Source organism: Heteronotia binoei, chromosome 13 (assembly GCF_032191835.1).
Source record: "Heteronotia binoei isolate CCM8104 ecotype False Entrance Well chromosome 13, APGP_CSIRO_Hbin_v1, whole genome shotgun sequence".
In the NCBI taxonomy this organism is placed as follows: domain Eukaryota; kingdom Metazoa; phylum Chordata; class Lepidosauria; order Squamata; family Gekkonidae; genus Heteronotia; species Heteronotia binoei.
In genome coordinates this window covers 9364120-9384195 of record NC_083235.1, presented here as the reverse complement: position 1 = coordinate 9384195, position 20076 = coordinate 9364120, and the positions used below count along the sequence as shown (strand labels likewise).

Here is a 20076-nt window from a genome sequence, read left to right as displayed (position 1 = left end):
CGTCCTTGGTGGTCTGCCGTGGGACCATCCCAAGTTCCAACCAGCGTTTCCTCGAAGCTGCAGAGTCTTGGGAGCAAAACATTCTACTCGGTGAGCTGCTGGCGTTAAAGAGCCCCGCGGCGCGGTCAAGCGGCAGTGCTGCAGTCGGAGCTCTCTGCTCACGACCTGAGTTCGATCCCGGCGGAAGCTGGTTCAGGTAGCCGGCTCGCGGTTGACTCAGCCTTCCATCCTTCCGAGGTCGGTCAAATGAGCCCCCAGCTTGCTGGGGAGGGGGGGAGGAAAGTGTAGATGACCGGGGAAGGCAACGCCAAACCACCCCATAAAAAAAATCTGCAGCGACGTTGCGATGCGACATCACCCCAGAGTCGGAAATGACTGGTGCTTGCACAGGGGACGACCTTGACCTTTTTTTACTGGCATTGAAGTTGTGAGCTCCTGGCATTAACGTTGTGAGCTCCTGCATAAATTATTGTGCTCTGGGGTCCTCCTTCCGGTGCTAATGTGTGAGCTGGAGGCTAAAAACCTGTGAGCTAGCTCACACATTGCTCACTCAGCTTGGAGGGAACCCTGCTCTGGGGGCCCTCCTTCCTGAGCTAAGACAAAAATATGTGAGCTAGAGGCTGCTCACGCTAATTCAGCTTAAGAACATAAAACATAAGAGAAGCCATGTTAGATCAGGCCAATGGCCCATCCAGTCCAACATTCTGTGTCTCATAAGAACATAAGAGAAGCCCTGTTGGATCAGGCCAATGGCCCATCCAGTCCAACACTCTGTGTCACATAAGAACATAAGAGAAGCCATGTTAGATCAGGCCAGTGGCCCACCCAGTCCAACATTCTGTGTCTCATAAGAACATAAGAGAAGCCCTGTTGGATCAGGCCAATGGCCCATCCAGTCCAACACTCTGTGTCACATAAGAACATAAGAGAAGCCATGTTAGATCAGGCCAATGGCCCATCCAGTCCAACATTCTGTGTCTCATAAGAACATAAGAGAAGCCATGTTAGATCAGGCCAGTGGCCCATCCAGTCCAACATTCTGTGTCTCATAAGAACATAAGAGAAGCCCTGTTGGATCAGGCCAATGGCCCATCCAGTCCAACACTCTGTGTCACATAAGAACATAAGAGAAGCCATGTTAGATCAGGCCAGTGGCCCACCCAGTCCAACATTCTGTGTCTCATAAGAACATAAGAGAAGCCCTGTTGGATCAGGCCAATGGCCCATCCAGTCCAACACTCTGTGTCACATAAGAACATAAGAGAAGCCATGTTAGATCAGGCCAATGGCCCATCCAGTCCAACATTCTGTGTCTCATAAGAACATAAGAGAAGCCCTGTTGGATCAGGCCAATGGCCCATCCAGTCCAACACTCTGTGTCACATAAGAACATAAGAGAAGCCATGTTAGATCAGGCCAATGGCCCATCCCGTCCAACATTCTGTGTCACACAGCGGCCAAATATACACACACACACACACACACTGTGGCTAATAGCCACTGATGGACCTGTGCTCCATATTTTTATCTAACCCCCTCTTGAAGGTGGCCATGCTTGTGGCCGCCATCACCTCCTGTGGCAGTGAATTCCACATGTTAATCACCCTTTGGGTGAAGAAGGACTTCCTTTTATCCATTTTAACCTGACTGCTCAGCAATTTCATTGAATGCCCACGAGTTCTTGTATTGTGAGAAAGGGAGAAAAGTACTTCTTTCTCTACTTTCTCCATCCCATGCATTATCTTGTAAACCCCTATCATATCACCCCTCAGTCGACGTTTCTCCAAGCTAAAGAGCCCTTAGCGTTTCAACCTTTCTTCATAGGGAAAGTGTTCCAGCCCTTTAATCATTCTAGTTGCCCTTTTCTGAACTTTCTCCAATGCTATAATATCCTTTTGAGGTGCGGCGACCAGCTTAGAGGGAACACTGGTCCCAACCCTGCTTAGCTTTCAATTTATGGCGGGCCCAGCAAGGGTCACTCAAGACAAGCAAGAAACAGAAGTGCTCTGCCATTGCTTGCCTCTGCAGAGCCGTCCTTGGTGGTCTCCCTTCCAAGTACTTACCTTGCTTAGCTTTCAATTTATGGCGGCCACAGCAAGGGGCTTTCAAGGCAAGCACAAAGCAGAGGTGGTCTGCCGTTGCTTGCCTCTGCAGAGCCTTCCTTGGTGGTCTCCCACCCAAGCACTGACCCTGCTTAGCCTCCAATTCTGGTGACCCCGGCAAGGGACTCTCCAGGCAAAGGAGAAGCAGAGAGATGTCTTTGCTCGTCTCCCATCCAAGAACCGACCCTGCTTAGCGTCCAACTTCTAGTGACCCCAGCGAGGGACTTTTCATGCAAGTGAGAAGCAGAGGTGGTTGGCCATGGCCTTCCTCTGCAGAGCCGTCCTTGGTGGTCTCCCATGGAAGAATTGACCCTGTTTAGTTTAGGCTTATGGTGACCCCAGCAAGGGGCTTTCAAGGCGAGGGAGAAGCAGAGGCCGTCGGCCATTGCCTGCCTCTGCAGAGCCTTCCTTGGTGGTCTCCCATCCAAGTACTGACCCTGTTTAGCTTAGACTTCTGGTGACCCCAGCAAGGGGCTTTCAAGGCAAGGGAGAAGCAGAGGTGGTTGGCCACGGCCTTCCTCTGCAGAGCCGTCCTTGGTGGTCTCCCATGGAAGAATTGACCCTGTTTAGCTTAGACTTCTGGTGACCCCAGCAAGGGGCTTTCAAGGCAAGGGAGAAGCAGAGGTGGTTGGCCACGGCCTTCCTCTGCAGAGCCGTCCTTGGTGGTCTCCCATGGAAGAATTGACCCTGTTTAGCTTAGGCTTCTGGTGACCCCAGCAAGGGGCTTTCAAGGCAAGGGAGAAGCAGAGGCCGTCGGCCATCGCCTTCCTCTGCAGAGCCGTCCTTGGTGGTCTCCCATGGAAGAATTGACCCTGTTTAGCTTAGACTTCTGGTGACCCCAGCAAGGGGCTTTCAAGGCAAGGGAGAAGCAGAGGTGGTTGGCCATGGCCTTCCTCTGCAGAGCCGTCCTTGGTGATCTCCCATGGAAGAATTGACCCTGTTTAGCTTAGGCTTCTGGTGACCCCAGCAAGGGGCTTTCAAGGCAAGGGAGAAGCAGAGGCCGTCGGCCATCGCCTTCCTCTGCAGAGCCGTCCTTGGTGGTCTCCCATGGAAGAATTGACCCTGTTTAGCTTAGACTTCTGGTGACCCCAGCAAGGGGCTTTCAAGGCAAGGGAGAAGCAGAGGCCGTCGGCCGTTGCCTCCCTCTGCAGAGCCTTCCTTGGTGGTCTCCCATCCAAGTACGGACCCTGCTTAGCTTTCAACTTATGGCGACCCCAGCAAGGGGCTTTCAAGGCCAGGGAGAAGTTGTGGTGGTTCCCCACCGCCTTCCTCTGCAGAGCCTTCCTTCTTGGGCTCCCATCCAAGTCCCCACGTTGCTTAACTTACGTGGTCAGGCTACAGCAGGCCTTCCCTCCCTTCTCGTGGTATGGAGGTGCCTGGTAAACGACATCCTATTAAGTCCCTGCTCAAGGGAGGGGGGAGGCAGCATAGTATAGCCCGACTGCATCTGATCTCAGAAGCTCAGCGGGGTCCGTGCTTGGATGGGAGACAGCCGTGAAGGACTCTGCGGAGGAGGGCCGTGCGAAGCCACCTCCGTTTCTGGCTCGCCTTGAAAGCCCCTTGCTGGAGTCGGCGCAAGTTGGAACCGAAGGACGGTAAATACTTGGACAGACCACCAAGGAAGGCTCTGCGGAGGAAGACAATGGCAAACCAAACTTTGGTGTAGTGGTTCAGGGTGCGGACTCTTATCTTATTTGATTCCCCACTCCTCCACTTGCAGCTGCTGGCATGGCCTTGGGTCAGCCATAGCTCTCGCAGGAGTTGTCCTTGAAAGGGCAGCTTCTGTCAGAGCTCTCTCAACCCCACCCACCTCACAGGGTGTCTGTTGTGGGGGAGGAAGATAAAGGAGATTGTAAGCCGCTCTGAGACTCTGTCCTTGAAAGGGCAGCTTCTGGGAGAGCCCTTTCAGCCCTGCCCACCTCACAGGGTGTCTGTTGTCAGGGAGGAAGGGAAAGGAGATTGTAGGCCGCTCTGAGACTCTGTCCTTGAAAGGGCAGCTTCTGGGAGAGCCCTTTCAGCCCTGTCCACCTCACAGGGTGTCTGTTGTCAGGGAGGAAGGGAAAGGAGATTGTAGGCCGCTCTGAGACTCTGTCCTTGAAAGGGCAGCTTCTGGGAGAGCCCTTTCAGCTCCACCCACCTCACAGGGTGTCTGTTGTGGGGGAGGAAGATAAAGGAGATTGTAAGCCGCTCTGAGACCCTGATTCAGAGAGAAGGGCGGGGTACAAATCTGCATTCTCTTCCTCTTCCTCCAAAGCAGCCATATTCTCCAGGGAAGCTGATCTCGGTACTCTAGAAATCAGCTCTTGTGGCAACCCGAGGGCTTTTTTAGCAGGAACTCCTTTGCCTATTAGGCCGCAACCCGCCCCCCCCCTCAATATAGCCAATCCTCCTGGAGCTTACAGGGCTATTTAGTGCAGGGCCTACTATAAAGCTCCAGCAGGATTGGCTACATCAGGGGTGTGTGGCCTAATAGGCAAAGGATTTCCTGCCACAGAAAAAAAGCCCTCACCAGCCCTATTTGTGAGTCACCCCTTCAGGGACAGAAAAGTATCGTTGCCATCTTCCTGGTGGTGTCTGGAGGTCTCCCAAAATGCCCGCTGATTCCTAGACTACGGAGATCAGGTCTGCAGGAGAAAATAGCCGCTGTGAAGGTTGGCGTCTGTGGCAGGATACTCAAATCTGGTCCTCCCAGGATTCCAACCCTCACTCCCCCCCCCCCCCCAAAAAAACAGAACTTTGAAAAATTCTTCAGTTTTGTTGCTGAAGTTCCAGCAGGCCCCTCCAGAGGAACCTGACCTCAAGCGACTGGCTGAGATGTTGCAGCCGTCGCTCAGAAAAAGCTGTGGAGAAGGCGGAAGGGAGTAGAGACCCCCTTTCACCTGCTTTTGGGGAGCATCAGGCGATGGGATGCAGGAAGGTGATGACATTGGATGTGTATCCCTCACTCCACTCTGAATCTCAGAGCGGCTCACAATGTCCTTTATCTTCCTCCCCTGCAACAGACACCCTGTTGTGAGGTGGGTGGGGCTGAGAGAGCTCTCCCAGAAGCTGCCCTTTTAAGGACAGAGTCTCAGAGCGGCCTACAATCTCCTTTCCCTTCCTCCCCCACATCAGACACCCTGTGAGGCAGATGAGGCTGAGAGAGCTTTCCCAGAAGCTGCCCTTTCAAGGGCAGAGTCTGAGTGGCCTACAATCTCCCCTGGCACAGAGACCAAAAACCTTCTGCGCCCACACGATGCATGTTAGTGTACTGGAAGGCAGGCAGGCAAATAGATGGGGGAGGGAGGTGGAAAGAAAGCAACTTTAACCTTAAATGCCTTCTCCAAACTGCTGACATATGCCTTCTCCAAGCCAATGGGGCAAAGGGGGCTTCAAGAGCCATACACTATATGTGAAAGAGCCACAGGTTTGGCTGCCCCTGCGTTATAGCTTGCTGAAGTCCCTCCCCTCATCCCAAGCTCCACCCTCTAATCTCCAGGAATTTCCCAACTCAGAGTTGGCAGCCCTATCCAGTTCGGATGCAGATAGATCCAGGTCTTGGTCTGAAGCAGTAGAACAGGCGTGGCCAAACTCGCTTCACCTAAAAGCCACATAGAATAAGTGTCAGATGTTTCAGAGCCGCAAGATATGGACATCAGATGTTCGAGAGCCACGAGGAAGGGCGGGAGGCAAATAGATGGGGGGAGAGAGGGAAGAAAGAAAGCAACTTTAACTTTAGTTGCATTCTCCAAACTTCCAGCGGGCTTGGCAGTGTTTTGAAGAGACTTTAAATGCCTTCTCCAAGCCAGCCGGTGGGGCAGTGGGGGCTTCCGAGAGCCGCACAATATGTGTGAAAGAGCCACATGTGGTTTTGTTGTTGTTGTGCAGTCGCACAGTCGAGTCTGACTCTTTGCAGCCCCATGGACCAAGTCACGCCAGGCCCCCCCGTCTTCCACCATCCTTCGAAATCTGCTCAAATTCGTGTTTGTGACATCAGTAACGCTGTCCGGCCATCTCCTCTTTTGCTGTCCCCTTCTTCTTTTGCCTTCTGTCTTTCCCAGCATCAGGGGCTTCTCCAGGGAGTTCTCCCTTCTCAACTAGTGGCCAAAAGATTTGAGCTTCAGCTTCAGCATCTGACCTTCCAGGGAACAGTCTGGGTTGATTTCCCTTAGGACTGACTGATTGGATCTTCTTGCAGTCTAAGGGACTCTCAAGATTCTTCTCCAGCACCACAGCTCAAAAGCATCTATTCCTCTGAGAGAGCTCTCCCAGAAGCTGCCCTTTCAAGGACAGAGTCTCAGAGCTACTCACAATCTCCTTTACCTCCCTCCCCCACAACAGACACCCTGTGAGGTAGGGGGGCTGAGAGAGCTCTTCCAAAAGCTGCCCTTTCAAAGACAGCTCTTGCAAGATCTATGGCTGACCCAAGGCCCTTCCAGCAGCTGCAAGTGGAGGAATAGGGGGAATCTTCCATCATCCTTCGAAGTCTGCTCAAATTTGTGTTTGTTATATCAGTAACGCTGTCCAGCCATCTCCTCTTTTGCTGTCTCCTTCTTTTGCCTTCTGTCTTTCCCAGCATCAGGGTCTTCTCCAGGGAGTGCTCCCTTCTCATTGGGTGGCCAAAGGATTGGAGTTTCAGCTTCATCATCTGACCTTCCAGGGAACAGTCAGGGTTGATTTCCCTTAGGACTGACTGACTGGATCTTCTTGCAGTCCGAGGGACTTCTCCAGCACCACACTTTGGCCACCCCTGCAGTAGAACAAAACAGAGTCAACCGAGTTTTATCCGGAATGGAAGCTTTCGCGTGCTCGATGCCCTCTTCAAGACATCCTCCCGTCTGATGAAGCGTGCTCAAGAGCACACAAAAGCTGACGTTCTGAATAAAACTCGGCTGGTCCGAAAGGGGCTACCGGATTCTGCTCAGTTCTGGTGCGGTTCTGCTTCAGCAGAAGGCAGGCAGAGAGGGCCATACGGACGGCTGCGGGGAGACCGGATGCTGATCCCGCTGCGTTCCTTCCAGGGTGGGCAAGTCGGCCCTGATGAACCAGTACGTCAACAACCGCTTCAGCAGCCGCTACCGAGCCACCATCGGGGCCGATTTCCTCAGCAAAGAGCTCACGGTGGACGGACGGACCATCACGGTGCAGGTGGGTCGGAAGCAAAGCCGTCCTGGGGGCCGCGGCGCCCGCTAACCGGCGGGAAGCGATCCACCCAACTCGGCAAAAGTTTTCTCTCTCCTCCCCTTTCCCCTTCCGAGCTATTTATTTCGTTCCTGATTCCGAGTTCCCTTTTTGGACGTAAGCAAAGGTGCTCGCCCTATTATAGTCTCCAGGCAGTTTGGGAATTCATAGAATCGTGGGGGGTATCCAGGGACATCGAGTCCAACTCCCTGCACAGTGCAGGAAATGCACAAGTACCTCCCCCCCTGCACCCCACCCCACCGACCCCTGTGCCAAGCCCAGAAAATGACCCACGCACACGTGCAAAAATCCTAAGAGATGGGTGGCTGCAGCAACTCGCAGTTCTGCTATAAAGAGCTGTGCTTGCTTTCTTTGGCAAAGGGCTTCTCTAACCTGAGAGACTGGCTCAGTGGCAGAGCCTCTTATCGAAGTTTTGCAGGGCCTGTAAGATGGAGGTTTTCCGCCAGGCTTTTAATTGACCCAGTGGGTGTCCTCTGAAGTCATCGCTCCTCCTGGCACCTTATTAGCACCTTGCCGTCTAGGTGCTTATGTTTGGCAGAGAGCCAGTATGGTGTAGTGGTGAAGTGTGCGGACTCTTATCTGGGAGAACCGGGTTTGATTCCCCACTCCTCCACTTGCAGCTGCTGGAATGGCCTTGGGTCAGCCATAGCTCTGGCAGAGGTTGTCCTTGAAAGGGCAGCTTCTGTCACAGCTCTCTCAGCCCCACCCACCTCACAGAGTTTGATTCCCCCCTCCTCTGCTTGCAGCTGCTGGAACGGCCTTGAGTCAGCCATAGCTCTGGCAGAGGTTGTCCTTGAAAGGGCAGCTTCTGTCACAGCTCTCTCAGCCCCACCCACCTCACCGAGTTTGATTCCCCCCTCCTCCACTTGCAGCTGCTGGAATGGCCTTGGGTCAGCCATAGCTCTCGCAGGAGTTGTCCTTGAAAGGGTAGCTTTTGGAAGAGCTCTCTCAGCCCCACCCACCTCACAGAGTGTCTGTTGTGGGCGGGGGGAAGGTAAAGGAGATTGTGATTGCTCTGAGACTCAAGAGTATAGGGCAGAATATAAGAGAGCCAGTTCAGTGGTTAAGTGTGTGTACTCTTTATCCGGGAGAACCGGGTTTGACTCCCTACTCCTACGCTTGCAGCTACTGGAATGGCCTTGGGTCAGCCTTAGCTCTGGCAGAGGTTGTCCTTGAAAGGGCAGCTGCTGTGAGAGCCCTCTCAGCTCCACCCGCCTCACAGGGTGTCTGTTGTGGGGGGAGAAGATGCAGGAGATTGTAAGCCGCTCTGAGACTGATTCAGAGAGAAGGGCGGGGTATAAATCTGCAGTCTTTTTCTTATGCTGAATACTACCAGCCTATATGTGGTTTATGACTTGTTGCCAATGACGTAGATCATGGTTTTTGTTAATTCTGTCATTGTATTATCTCGTCTGGATGTGGTTTGTTGAATGTTTCTGTAAGGTTTTTTAATGTTGTAAGCCGCCCAAAGCCCACTTGCGGGATACGGTGGAGTATAAATCGCAAGATTAAATTAAATCTTCCCAGATCCCTCGGTGGTGGAGAAAACCTGCCACCTGACCCTAAAGTGGCAAACGGCATTTCCTCCCTCTGAGATTCCCCGTTGACACTGGGATTCAGAGGTTTGTGCGCTCTGAATTCGGAGGTCCCCTTTTGTCACCATGACTCGGGGCCACTGATAGACCTCTCTCCTCCATGAATCTGTCCTATCGCGGTTTAAAGCACTCTATGCCTCTCTATACCTTGACAAGGACTAGTAACTTGGCCCTTTGCCAAAGAAATCAAGCAAAGCTCTTTTAGAGCAGAACTGCAAGGTCCTGCAGGCACCCGTCTCTTAGGAGACACGGCCGTAAAATGGCAGAGAATGCCCCAGGGGGAGAACACACGTGCACAAGCGCGCCCGATCTTGTCTCCCGCAGCCTTCTCATCCAGTTTTATGTCTGCTCTCTGGCCCCAGCAGAATTTTGCATCCAGCCAGCAAGTCTCACATTTACAGCTGCACAGCCTAACATATTTGAAAATACTGGTTGCCACTACATTGCAGCTTTGTGGCCAAGCAGAGGCTCTACCACTGAGCCAGGGTCTCAGGTTATGGTCTTTCTCATCAGCTCCTGCCCAGTCCTTTTCACTGGAGATGACAGGGATTGAACCTGGGACCTTCTGCATGCCAAGCAGAGGCTCTGCCACTGAGCCAGGGTCTCAGGTCAAAGCCTTTCCCATCACCTCCTGCCTGGTCCTTTTAACTGGAGATGCTGGGGATTGAACCTGGGAACTTCTGCATGCCAAGCAGAGGCTCTACCACCAAGCCACAGCCCCTTCCCAAACTCTTAGCCTCTCCTCTACCCTTTAGATCTGGGACACAGCTGGCACAGAGAGGTTCCAGTCGCTGGGGACGGCCCTGTACCGAGGGTCGGACTGCTGCTTCCTCGTCTTCGACGTCACGTCGGCCAGTTCCTTTGAAGGCCTGGAGAAATGGCACAAGCAGCTCTTGCTGCAGATTGAGCCGGGGGAAGATGGGCCCTTCCCCATCGCCGTCATCGGGAACAAGACGGACTTGGAGAACCGCGAGGTGGGATTACCGGTCAAGGCAAGGGGCTGGTGGGGCTTGAAGTATCCCTCGGTGTTGAGACATACAGAGAGGAAGACGCTGAGACCAGTTGTCTTTCTACACATTTTAAAAGGCCAAGTTTCTAGACCAGGGGTGACCAAACTTACTTAATGTAAGTCACATAGAATAAATGCCAGACGTTTGGGAGTAGGAAAGAAGGAAGGAAGGGATTGCAGATTTATACCCCGCTCTTCTCTCTGAATCAGAGCGGTTTACAATCTCTTATATCTTCTTCTCCTCCACTCCCCGCAACAGACACCCCCCTGTGAGGAAGGTGGGACTGAGAGAGTTCTCCCAGAAGCTGCCCTTTCAAGGACAACTCTTGCGATAGCTATGGCTCACCCAAGGCCATTCCACCAGCTGCAAGTGAGAGGAATGGGGAATCAGACCTGGTTCTCCCAGATAAGAGAGCTATGGCTGACCCAAGACCATTCCAGCAGCTGCAAGGGGAGGAGTGGGAAATCAGACCTGGTTCTCCCAGATAAGAGAGCTCTGGCTGACCCAAGGCCATTCCAGCAGCTGCGAGTGGAGGAGTGGGGAATCAAACCCGGTTCTCCCAGATAAGAGAGCTATGGCTGACCCAAGGCCATTCCAGCAGCTGCAAGGGGAGGAGTGGGGAATCAGACCTGGTTCTCCCAGATAAGAGAGCTATGGCTGACCCAAGGCCATTCCAGCAGCTGCAAGGGGAGGAGGGGGGAATCAGACCTGGTTCTCCCAGATAAGAGAGCTATGGCTGACCCAAGGCCATTCCAGCAGCTGCAAGGGGAGGAGTGGGGAATCAGACCTGGTTCTCCCAGATAAGAGTCCACGCACTTAACCACTACACCTGGCTGGATGGAAGGAAGGAAAACAGGGCAACGGGAGGTTTGAGAGGCACACAATATGTGTAAAAAGGCCCCATCTGGCTCCCGAGCCGCAGTTTGGCCACCCCTGGTGTGGGCCCTGGGAGAACGGAGGAGCTCTGAGGAGTGCCGCCTGTACACGAGCGCTCTTTGTCTAGGTGTCGCCAGAGCAAGGGGAAGAGTGGAGCCGGCTTCACAAAGCAGAATACTTCGAGACCAGCGCCAAGGTTGCCACCAACGTCCAGGAGGTCTTTGAGTGGGCCGTGCGGGCCGTCCTGAGAAGCGTAAGAGGCAGCCTTTATCTTTGAATTGATTTGAGGGGGTGTCGGATCCTTGGCCTCGCGTTGCCAAACCCCGGGTGGGGGCAGCCCTCCCCCCTGCTTCAGTCATCAGAAAGTGGCAGGGGGGGGGGAGGGAACTATCTGTTGGGCACTCCACGATTCCCTATTATATCCCATAGGATATAATGGAGAATTGATCCATGGGTATTGGCGGGGCTGTTTTTTGGGGTAGAGGCACCAAATTTGCAGCACAGCATCCGGCGCCTCTCCTTAAAACACCCTCCCAAGTTTCAAAAAGATTGGATCCAGGGGCCCAGAATTGAGCCCCAAAAGGAGCCCCCTGTCACGTTCTCCGGGTGCAGGCAGGCAGGCGTCCAAATCCAGTCCAAGGTCAAAGTCCAAGAAGTCAAGCAGGAGCCAAGTCACCAATGCAGAATCACAAACTGGAATCAGAAGTCAATCTCCAAAAGCCAAAAGGTCAGGGTGCCAAGGAAATCAAGCAGGTCAGGAATCAGGAAGGAGCGTGGATGCAAGCCAGATAATAGACTTGTTGCTTCCACAAGGTTACCAGGTCCTGGGTGGGAGCTATATGGGAGTCTCAATCAGTGACTCTGCTAGAACTCAGGGCTGAGAGATCTGAAGCATCGGCGTGCCTCATGTCTTCGCTCCGAAAGTTCTTTCCGGAGCCTGCTTCGAACTCTTGAGGTGGGAGGAGGACAGCTTGGAGGAGATTGATCAGTCAACAGCTGACACTGGTTCCTGGAGAGTGATTGATGGGCCAGCGTCTGTTCAGCTGAGGAATTGGCTGGCAACTCTTCCAGGTCTGTTAACCCTTCCAGCTCCTCCTCGTTAGGGCTCATGATAGTATTCCCCCCGCAGGATCCCCCCACACAGATGGGCCAGGCCGGTCAGGGTAGGCCGTGTGGAACTGCTGCATGAGGTCAGGGACGTGTAGCTTGTCTGTGGGTTTCCATGAATGGTCCTTGGGGCCATAGCCTTCCCAGTCCATGAGGTACTGGAGGTCCCCGTGGTGGATTCAGAAGTCCAGGAGCTGGTGGACCTCGTATTCCTCCTCGTCATCGACCAGGACAGGAGGCGGCGGTGCTGGAGGTGGTGGTCGGATGGGATCCGGTGGTGTAGCAGGAACAAGGAGGGACCAGTGGAAGACCGGGTAGATGCGGAGGGTGGCCAGCAGCTGTAGCTGGAAAGCAATGGGGTTGATTTGGTCTGTGATCAGTTAAGGGCCTGCAAAGCGAGGGTCCAGCTTGCGAGACCGGCCAGGCCGACGCAGGTAACGGATGGAGAGCCAGACGTGGTCCCCAGGCTTCAGTGGGGGCCCCACCTATAGCTTTCGGTCAGCAGCTGTCTTGTAGGCGTCTTTAGCCTGGTGAAGAGGTCCAAGGATTCAGGTGTGCCCCGTGGACCTGGAGAGCTCAGTGATAAAGTCTACGGAGACGGTGTCCCAGGGTCTTGCAGGCGTGGGTAGGGGATGCAAAAGCGCTGGGGGCTTGCCTGGTACATCCTTGGCCCGCCGGCAGACCTCACAGGAACCGACATAGCGGGCCACGTCAGCACGGATGCAAGACCACCAGAACTCCCGTGTGAGCAGGTACAGGGTCTTGTGTTGGCTGAAGTGCCTCGCAGGAGGGGAGTCATGGATCAGGTGGAGCACGTCGGCCTGGAGGGGCCCCGGAGGCATGTATAGGCGCCCATGGTGCAAGAGGAGACTTTGGCGGGTAGAGGGGTCCCCGACCGGGCCGTTTTGCACTTCCAGGAGGCGTTGCTGAGTCCAGGGGTATTGGGCCTGGCTGGCCTGGATGTCTGCAGCCAAGGTCGGGTGAGTTGTGGTGGCAGCGAAGACCGAGGGTGCAAGGTTGAGCCCAGTTTGGGTCTCCTCCGTTGCAGCTGGGAGGGGGTCCTCCCACTGGGATAACACTGCGCCGAGGGCCACGCTGGAGGCGTCAGTCTCTACTGTGAACGGCAGCTGCGGATCTGGGTAATGCAGGAGTGGCTCGGTGGTGAAGCAGGTTTTCAGGGGGGGTGGAGGCATGGTCTGCCTCTGGAGTCCAGTGAAATGGCTCTTTGGGCTGGAGGAGCTGGGTCAAAGGCGTGGTCACGTCGGCATAAGCAGGGATGAACTGGCGGTAATAACTGGAAAAGCCAAGGAACCGCTGTACGTCCTTGTGGTTCCGCTGCGTCTGCCAGGTCAGGACCGCCTTGCCTGTGTTCGGGTCCATCCGAGTCCCACGGGGTGAGACGATGTGGCCAAGGAACTCGACTGCTGTTAAGTTGAAGGCACACTTCTCTAGCTTGGCATAGAGACAATGCTCGCGCAGGCGTTGCAGGACCTGGCGGACGTGCCCTGCGTGCTGGGCGGGGCTTTGGGAATAAATTAAAATGTCATCTAAATAAATGATCACAAAGCGATCGAGCAGGTCACAGAAGATGTTGTTCATCAGCCTTTGGAAGACGGCAGGGGCGCAGGTCAGGCCGAAGGGCATCAAGAGATACTCGTACTGGCCATAGCGGGTCTCGAAAGCCATCTTCCATTTATCTCCTGTGCGGATCCACACCAAGTTGTACGCACCCCGGAGATCTAGCTTGGTATAGTGCTGGGCCCTCTTAAGGCGATCCAGTAGTTCTGGAATTAGTGGCAAAGGGTAGCGGTCCTGGACGGTGATTTTGTTCATGGCCCGGTAGTCATTGCAGGGCCGGAGGTCGCTGCCTTTCTTTTTGATAAAGAGAACAGGGGTGGACAGCAGGGACGTGGATGGCCGGATGAAACCCAGGTTTTTGGCGAGGAAGTCCCACAGGGCTGCTAGCTCTGGTTCGGACAGGGGGTAGAGCCGCCCCATGGCAGGGGTGCCCCGGTACCAAATTGATGACACAGTCATAAGGCTGGTGCGGGAGGAGCTGCTCGGCCCCCTATTCCTCAATGACATTGGCAAAGTCTGTGTAGGCCGGGGGAAGTAGAGGACCAGAAGCCAGGCCGGCGGCCAGGGTGGCCGACTGGGCCTGGTGAGGACAAGGATCCTTGAAACTTAGCTTTCCCTGTGCCCAGTCCACGAGGGGGTTATGCTTTACGAGCCAGGAGAGTCCCAGAATGAGGGGAAAGCGGGGCATGCAAGCAACATCGAATTGTACTTGTTCGTGATGGTGTTGGATTCGGAGTGTGACCAGGTGGGTCTCCTGGGTCACCGGACCGGAGCGGAGGAGGCGCCCGTCGATGGCTTTGACCAGGTCGGGGGAGACTTTGTCCTGCACCGGGATCTGTTGTTGCTTCACAAAGGCCACGTTGACGAAGCAGCAGGCGGCCCCAGAGTTGACCATGGTGTATATGAACAGCCAGCGCCTGTCTGGCAAGCCGAGTGTGACCGGTACGAGGAACGGGCCCTGGTCACGTAACGTAGGGCTCAGGGGACCCGGCTAGGTGCCCCAAGTCGGGGGGTCCACTCAGACTTGGGGCTGGTCTTTTACTGGCGGTGGTGGCACGGTACTGGACTGGGTGCGCTTGGCAGGGCAGCTGGAGAAGCGCCCCGGCTCTCCAGTAGAGGCAGAGATTCTGTGAGCAGCGCTGTGCTTTTTCCTCGGGGGTGAGCCGCAGCCGTGCAGCCCCAAGTTGCATGGGCTCAGGGTCATCAGTCTCGGGACTGGTGTGCACCAGGGTTATCACCGTCATTGGGTGGTGAGGCAGCTGAGAGGGACGGGTGCTGCTTTGCGCTTGGCGGCGGCTTTCCAGGTGGCCATTGATGCGGAGACACAGCGTGATTAGCCCTTGCAGTGTGGCCGGTCAGTCTACTCGTGCCAGCTCATCAAGGACTTCGTCAGCCAGCCCCTCCGTATACTGGTCCATGAGGGCAGCCTCATTCCAGGCCATGTCTTGGGCCAGAAGCTTGAACTCAGTGGAGTACTGGGAAACTGAGTCCCTACCCTGCTTCAGGGTCCGGATCTTCCGATTGGCGGTGGCTGCTTGCCGGGGGTTAGCAAAGGTTACCGCCCTGATAGTCAGTCAGCAATGGTGATGGGGATAGAAGCAAGGGGGTAGCCCATTTAGCTGCCTGTCCCTTTAAGAAGCTGACAATGACGCATACCTTGGTCTTGTCGTTGGGGAAGTCTCTGGCCCGTAATTCAATATACAATTTGCACTGTGCCAGGAATGCAGGAAATTCCTAAACCTTCCCAGTGAATTTCTCTGGGGGAAGCACTGGGCACTTGGGTGGGCCAATGACAGTGGCTTGCTGCTGCTGTTGCAGGTGAGCCACCATTTGAGTGAGGTGCTGTACCTGAGCGAGCAAGGCTGCTAGCTGCCCAGAGCCTCCGCTTGCCTCCTCATACATCTTGTGGAGTGAGTGTGTGGGTGTGGAAGCAATCTGTCACGTTCCCAAGGTGCAGGCAGGCCAAAGGTCAAAGTCCAGGAAGTCAAGTAGGAGCCAAGTCACCAATGCAGAATCACAAACTGGAATCAGAAGTCAGTGTCCAAAAGCCAAAAGGTCAGGGTGCCAAGGAAATCAGGTAGGTCAGGATCAGGAATGAGCGTGGATGCAAGCCAGAGAATAGACTTGCTGTTTCCACAAGGTTACCAGGTCCTGGGTGGGAGCTATATGGGAGTCTCAATCAGCCTGCTCCCTGGGTGGCAGTGACTCTGCTAGAACTCAGGGCTGAGAGATCTGAAGCATCAGCGTGCCTCATGTCTTTGGTCTGAAAGTTCTTTCCGGAGCCTGCTTCGAACTCTTGAGATGGGAGGAGGGGAGCTTGATGGTCAACAGCTGACACTGGTGCCTGGAGAGTGATTGATGGGCCAACTGCTGTTTGTTCAGCTGACGAACTGGCTGTCAACTCTTCCAGGTCTGTTAACCCTTCCAGCTCCTCCTCCTCAGGGCTCATGACACCATTATTTCCAGCGAAGGGAAGGCATTCAAAAGGTGTGTGATCCCTTTAAATGCGATGGCCACAGAACTTCCTTTGGAGTTCAGTCGTGCTTGGCACACCCTTGTTCCTGGCTCCACTCCCAAAGCCCCCAGATATTTGAGTCAGACCTGGCAACCATAGCAAGGCACTGCGTCGGGGAACCCTGCTCTGTACATTGCAGAAGTCTTCAAGCTCTTCTGCGTTTCCTGTAGTTGCCTTGGCTTGGGCTCAGGGCTGGCTTGCCCACTAGGCAAACTAGGTGGCTCCCTAGGGCGCCGGGAGGGATGGTGCTGAATTGGGCTCCCCTCTTCCCGGTGCCCAAGACAAACACCTAAATTTGCCTCCCTCCCTTCCGCTGCGCTCCGCACCCCCCCCCCCCCCGATAAGAGAAGCGCGATGAGGATCAGCTCTACCAGCTTCGATGCAGCCGGCATCTGAGTGTGCTTTGAAGAGAGAGCTGGAGGAGGCTTTGCTCCCCCCCTCACTTCCAGTTCCGGAAAGGACAGGGGAGAAGCCTCTTCCAATCCTCTCTTCAAAGAACTCTCGAATGCTGGCCGCCTCGAAGCTGGTGGGGCCAATCCTTGTTGCAGCATGCTCCTCTCAGTGGGCAGGCGGGGGCGGGACAGAGCACAGCACTGCGGAGGGAGGGCAGGGGGTTCAGCAGGCAGGGCCGCACTACTTGTGCCCGCTGACTTACATAGAATCATAGAGTTGGAAGAGACCTCCAGGGTCATGTAGTCCAACCCCCTGCACAATGCAGGAAATGCCTCCCCCTAAATTCACAGGATCTTCATTGCTGTCAGAGGGTCATCCAGCCTCTGTTGAAAAACCTCCAAGGAAGGAGAGCCCACCACCTCCCGAGGAAGCCTGTTCCAATGAGGAACCCCTCTAACAGTCAGGAAGTTCCTCCTAATGTTGAACTGGAAACTTTTTTGATTTAATTTCACAGAATCACAGAATTGGAAGGGACCGCCACAGAGTTGGAAGGGACCTCCAGGGTCATCTAGTCCAACCCCCCGCACAATGCAGGAAACTCACAAACACCTCCCCCCTAAATTCATAGGATCTTCATTGCTGTCAGATGGCCATCTAGCCTCTGTTTAAAAACCTCCAAGGAAGGAGAGCCCACCACCTCCTGAGGAAGCCTGTTCCACTGAGGAACCGCTCTAAACTCACAAACACCTCCCTCTAAATTCACAGGATGAGTGTTGCTGTAAGAGGGCCATCCAGCCTCTGTTGAAAAACCTCCGAGGGAGAGCCCCCCACCTCCCAAGGAGGAAGCCTGTTCCACTGAGGAACCGTTCTAAACTCACAAATCCCTCCCCCTAAATTCACAGGATCTTCATTGCTGTCAGAGGGCCATCTAGCCTCTGCTTAAAAACCTCCAAGGAAGGAGAGCCCACCACCTCCCGAGGAAGCCTGTTCCACTGAGGAACCGCTCTAACGGTCAGGAAGTTCTTCCTCATGTTGAGCCGGAAACTTAATTTCAACCCCTTGGTTCTGGTCCTACCTTCCAGGGCCACAGAAAACAATTCCACACCCTCCTCTAGGACAGCCCTTCAAGGACTTGAAGATGGTGATCCTATCGCTTCTCAGCTGCCTCCTTTCCAGGCTAAACATCTTTTTCTCTCCCCCCCCCCCAAGCGCAAGACCCTTGAGCCTCCTCAGCTGGACTCTGTTCATCTTGAGACCAGGCAGCCGGAAGGGGCGCCCCGGGAGCGGTGTGGCTGCTAAGGACCCCAAAGGTGGATGGGGACGTGCTGTCCTGTGCTGCGCTTCAAGATGGCTCCTCCGTGTCGCTTGAAGACCGTGGGGTGCCGCTACGGTCATGCTCGGCCCGATGGACATTTGGCAAGGCCACAGTGCAGCCCTGGACGCAGCTTGCGGGATCGCCTCCCCTTTGCCCGCCGCGACGAGACCGTTGCTCTCCCGGAAGAAGAGGCAGATTGGTACATTGGGGAGACGGACAGCAGACCACCTGGTCCCCCTCCCCTGTTGGAAATGAAATCTGCCTTTTGGTCCCACGTCCTTCCCTGTAGGAGAAACGGCCACGCCGAGAGCAATAACTGAAGAAAAGACTCGTCCGCTGAGGGCCAAAGGAAGGGTGGGGGAACGGAGAGAAACGGTTGCATAAAAACAAAGTCTCGTCTCCAAAAAAAAAAAGGTCTTTAATTGTTCAAATTAGCACAAAAACGACAGATACGCAGCACTGGGGGGGCGAGGGGGAAGGGGACAGCCGTGGGGAACTCCTATGAAGGCCGTTCCTGTCTCAAATGGAAAATAAACTGGCTAAGAGGTAGGAGAAAGGCTTGAGAAATCTTCGGGTCTGGACGGGGGGGAGAGAACACAGCGAAATACACTATAATACAAAAGACCGGGGTACAGAGCAAGTTGCGGAGGGGTGGGGGTGGGAAGGCAGGAGGAGTTGCACCTGGTATTTTGACTGGGAGGGGTTTTATCTGCCGCTCTCCTTGACGGTGGGGGACGATGGCAGCCATTTTATGTGCACCAATGGGAGCTCACTTTATGGGAACCCAGACCTTGGCTCTTAAGTCCCCCCCCCCCCCCCCGACACCATCACTCCCTTCCCCTCTGTGGAATGTCTTGGGAGAGGCAACCGGAGCAAAAGGAGGTGTGCGCCCAACACGGGATCAATATCCCTGCTCTGTTGTAAGTCCAACGTAACCTCTTGCAGCCTTCTCCACCTCCCCCCACCCTCCCGGTGGGCCAAGTGATGCCACCGCTGCCGTCACTGACTTTTCTTTAAAAAACAAAACAAAACCCCTAAAAAAAAAAACGTTTTATACAAAACCAGGGGGAGGAGCGGCAAGATAAAACTGCCTTGAAACTACCACCTTGGTGGCTCAGAGGAGGGAAGAGAAAAGGGGGCGCAGGCTTGTGCTGAAAAGAGGAGGGGGCTCGGCCACATCCCTGGGGGGGGGGTCACAGAAGCGGCGGGTGCTCCGGAGCCAAAAGTGGCCCCCGGCTAAGCGTTAGGACAGGTGCTGTCGAAGAAGCCACGCGTTTCCCACCTCCCTCCCCCCCGAAATGTTCAGAGTAGCTGCATTTGTGGTCCGACCACATCGTATCCCCCCCCCTCTTCCCCCCCCCACCCCACCTTGCAATGACCCAACTCAAAAGACACTAAAAACTAAACGGGAGGTAAAGGGGGTTTGTACAGAGGCAAGAACTGGAGGGGTGGAGGAAGAGGCTCTCCCACCCACCCCCAACACACAGGATGCTGGGGAATACAAAAACTTCATTCCTGTAACTGCAACTTGTAAAAAATACCCCCCAACAGCCCCCCCCGATAACAAACTGCCCCCCCCTCCACACCCACCCCGAACGTATCAGAGTCCACCGGGGCAGTAACGGGCCGGGGGAGAGACTCCGTTCCTTCTCTCCCCTTCCCGTGGCAGAGGGAGGGGTGTGGTACAGCGATGCCCCCCCCGGGGGGAGAAGAGAGAGAGGCTCTCTCACGCAAGCCTCAGCGTTGCCCCCCGCCCCGCCCCTGATCGTCCAGCCCCACAGTGTGTGAAATGTGCTTTCGGCGGTGTGCCATCTTCCCTCCACGCGCAGGAGTGATCGACTGGGGGGTGGGCGAGGTTCAGGCGGAAGCTGCAGAGCAGGCAGGAGGGGGGACAGCTGGGGGGGGGGACGCCCTTCACTGTCCTTCTGCCTTGGGCTTCTTTGGAGCGGTTTTCCTAGAAGGGGGGAGAGAGAGAGAGAGAGAAGGGACAATGAGGTCCAGTGCCTTGAAATCTTTTCCTAAACAAATTTCCACCTCCTCTGCTGGGAAATGGGAAGGACCCCATCCAGCCAGCCAGCAATGAAAACTTCTACTCCTGTGAGCAAGATCTGAGTCCAGTAGAACCTTTGGAGACAAGTTTTTCAGGTGAGTTTCCCAGAGTCAACGCTCCCAACAATGGAACTAAATCAAGGGCAGGCAAACTGTGGCTCGGGCAACATTGTGTGGGCAAATATTATGTGGCTCTTGGAGCTCCCACCGCCCTGTCAGCCGGCTTGAAGAAGCATTCAGAGTTAATGCGGCTTTCTTGCCACCTCTCCCTCCCCCTTCCCATCTATTTGCTTTCTTTCCACCTTTTATCCCTCTCTCGTGGCTTTCAAACAATTGTATCTTGCGGCTCTCCATA

At 54.8% G+C, this 20076-nt stretch overlaps 2 protein-coding genes across 2 annotated transcripts in view; one reads left to right on the top strand and one right to left on the bottom strand.

The window, feature by feature from the left end:
• LOC132581685 (ras-related protein Rab-7a-like) overlaps window positions 1–18228 on the top strand; it is a 29738-nt gene extending 11510 nt beyond the window's left edge. Inside the window, exons 3-6 of the mRNA XM_060253063.1 lie at window positions 7103–7229; window positions 9634–9852; window positions 10892–11017; window positions 17567–18228. Coding sequence (XP_060109046.1) covers window positions 7103–7229; window positions 9634–9852; window positions 10892–11017; window positions 17567–17656 — 562 coding nt within the window. The 3' untranslated portion in view covers window positions 17657–18228. The remainder of the gene's footprint in view (window positions 1–7102; window positions 7230–9633; window positions 9853–10891; window positions 11018–17566) is intronic.
• A 1189-nt stretch (window positions 18229–19417) lies between these two features.
• Window positions 19418–20076, bottom strand: part of HCFC1 (host cell factor C1) — a 57994-nt gene continuing 57335 nt past the window's right edge. Inside the window, 1 exon segment of the mRNA XM_060253202.1 lies at window positions 19418–19626. Coding sequence (XP_060109185.1) covers window positions 19587–19626 — 40 coding nt within the window. The 3' untranslated portion in view covers window positions 19418–19586.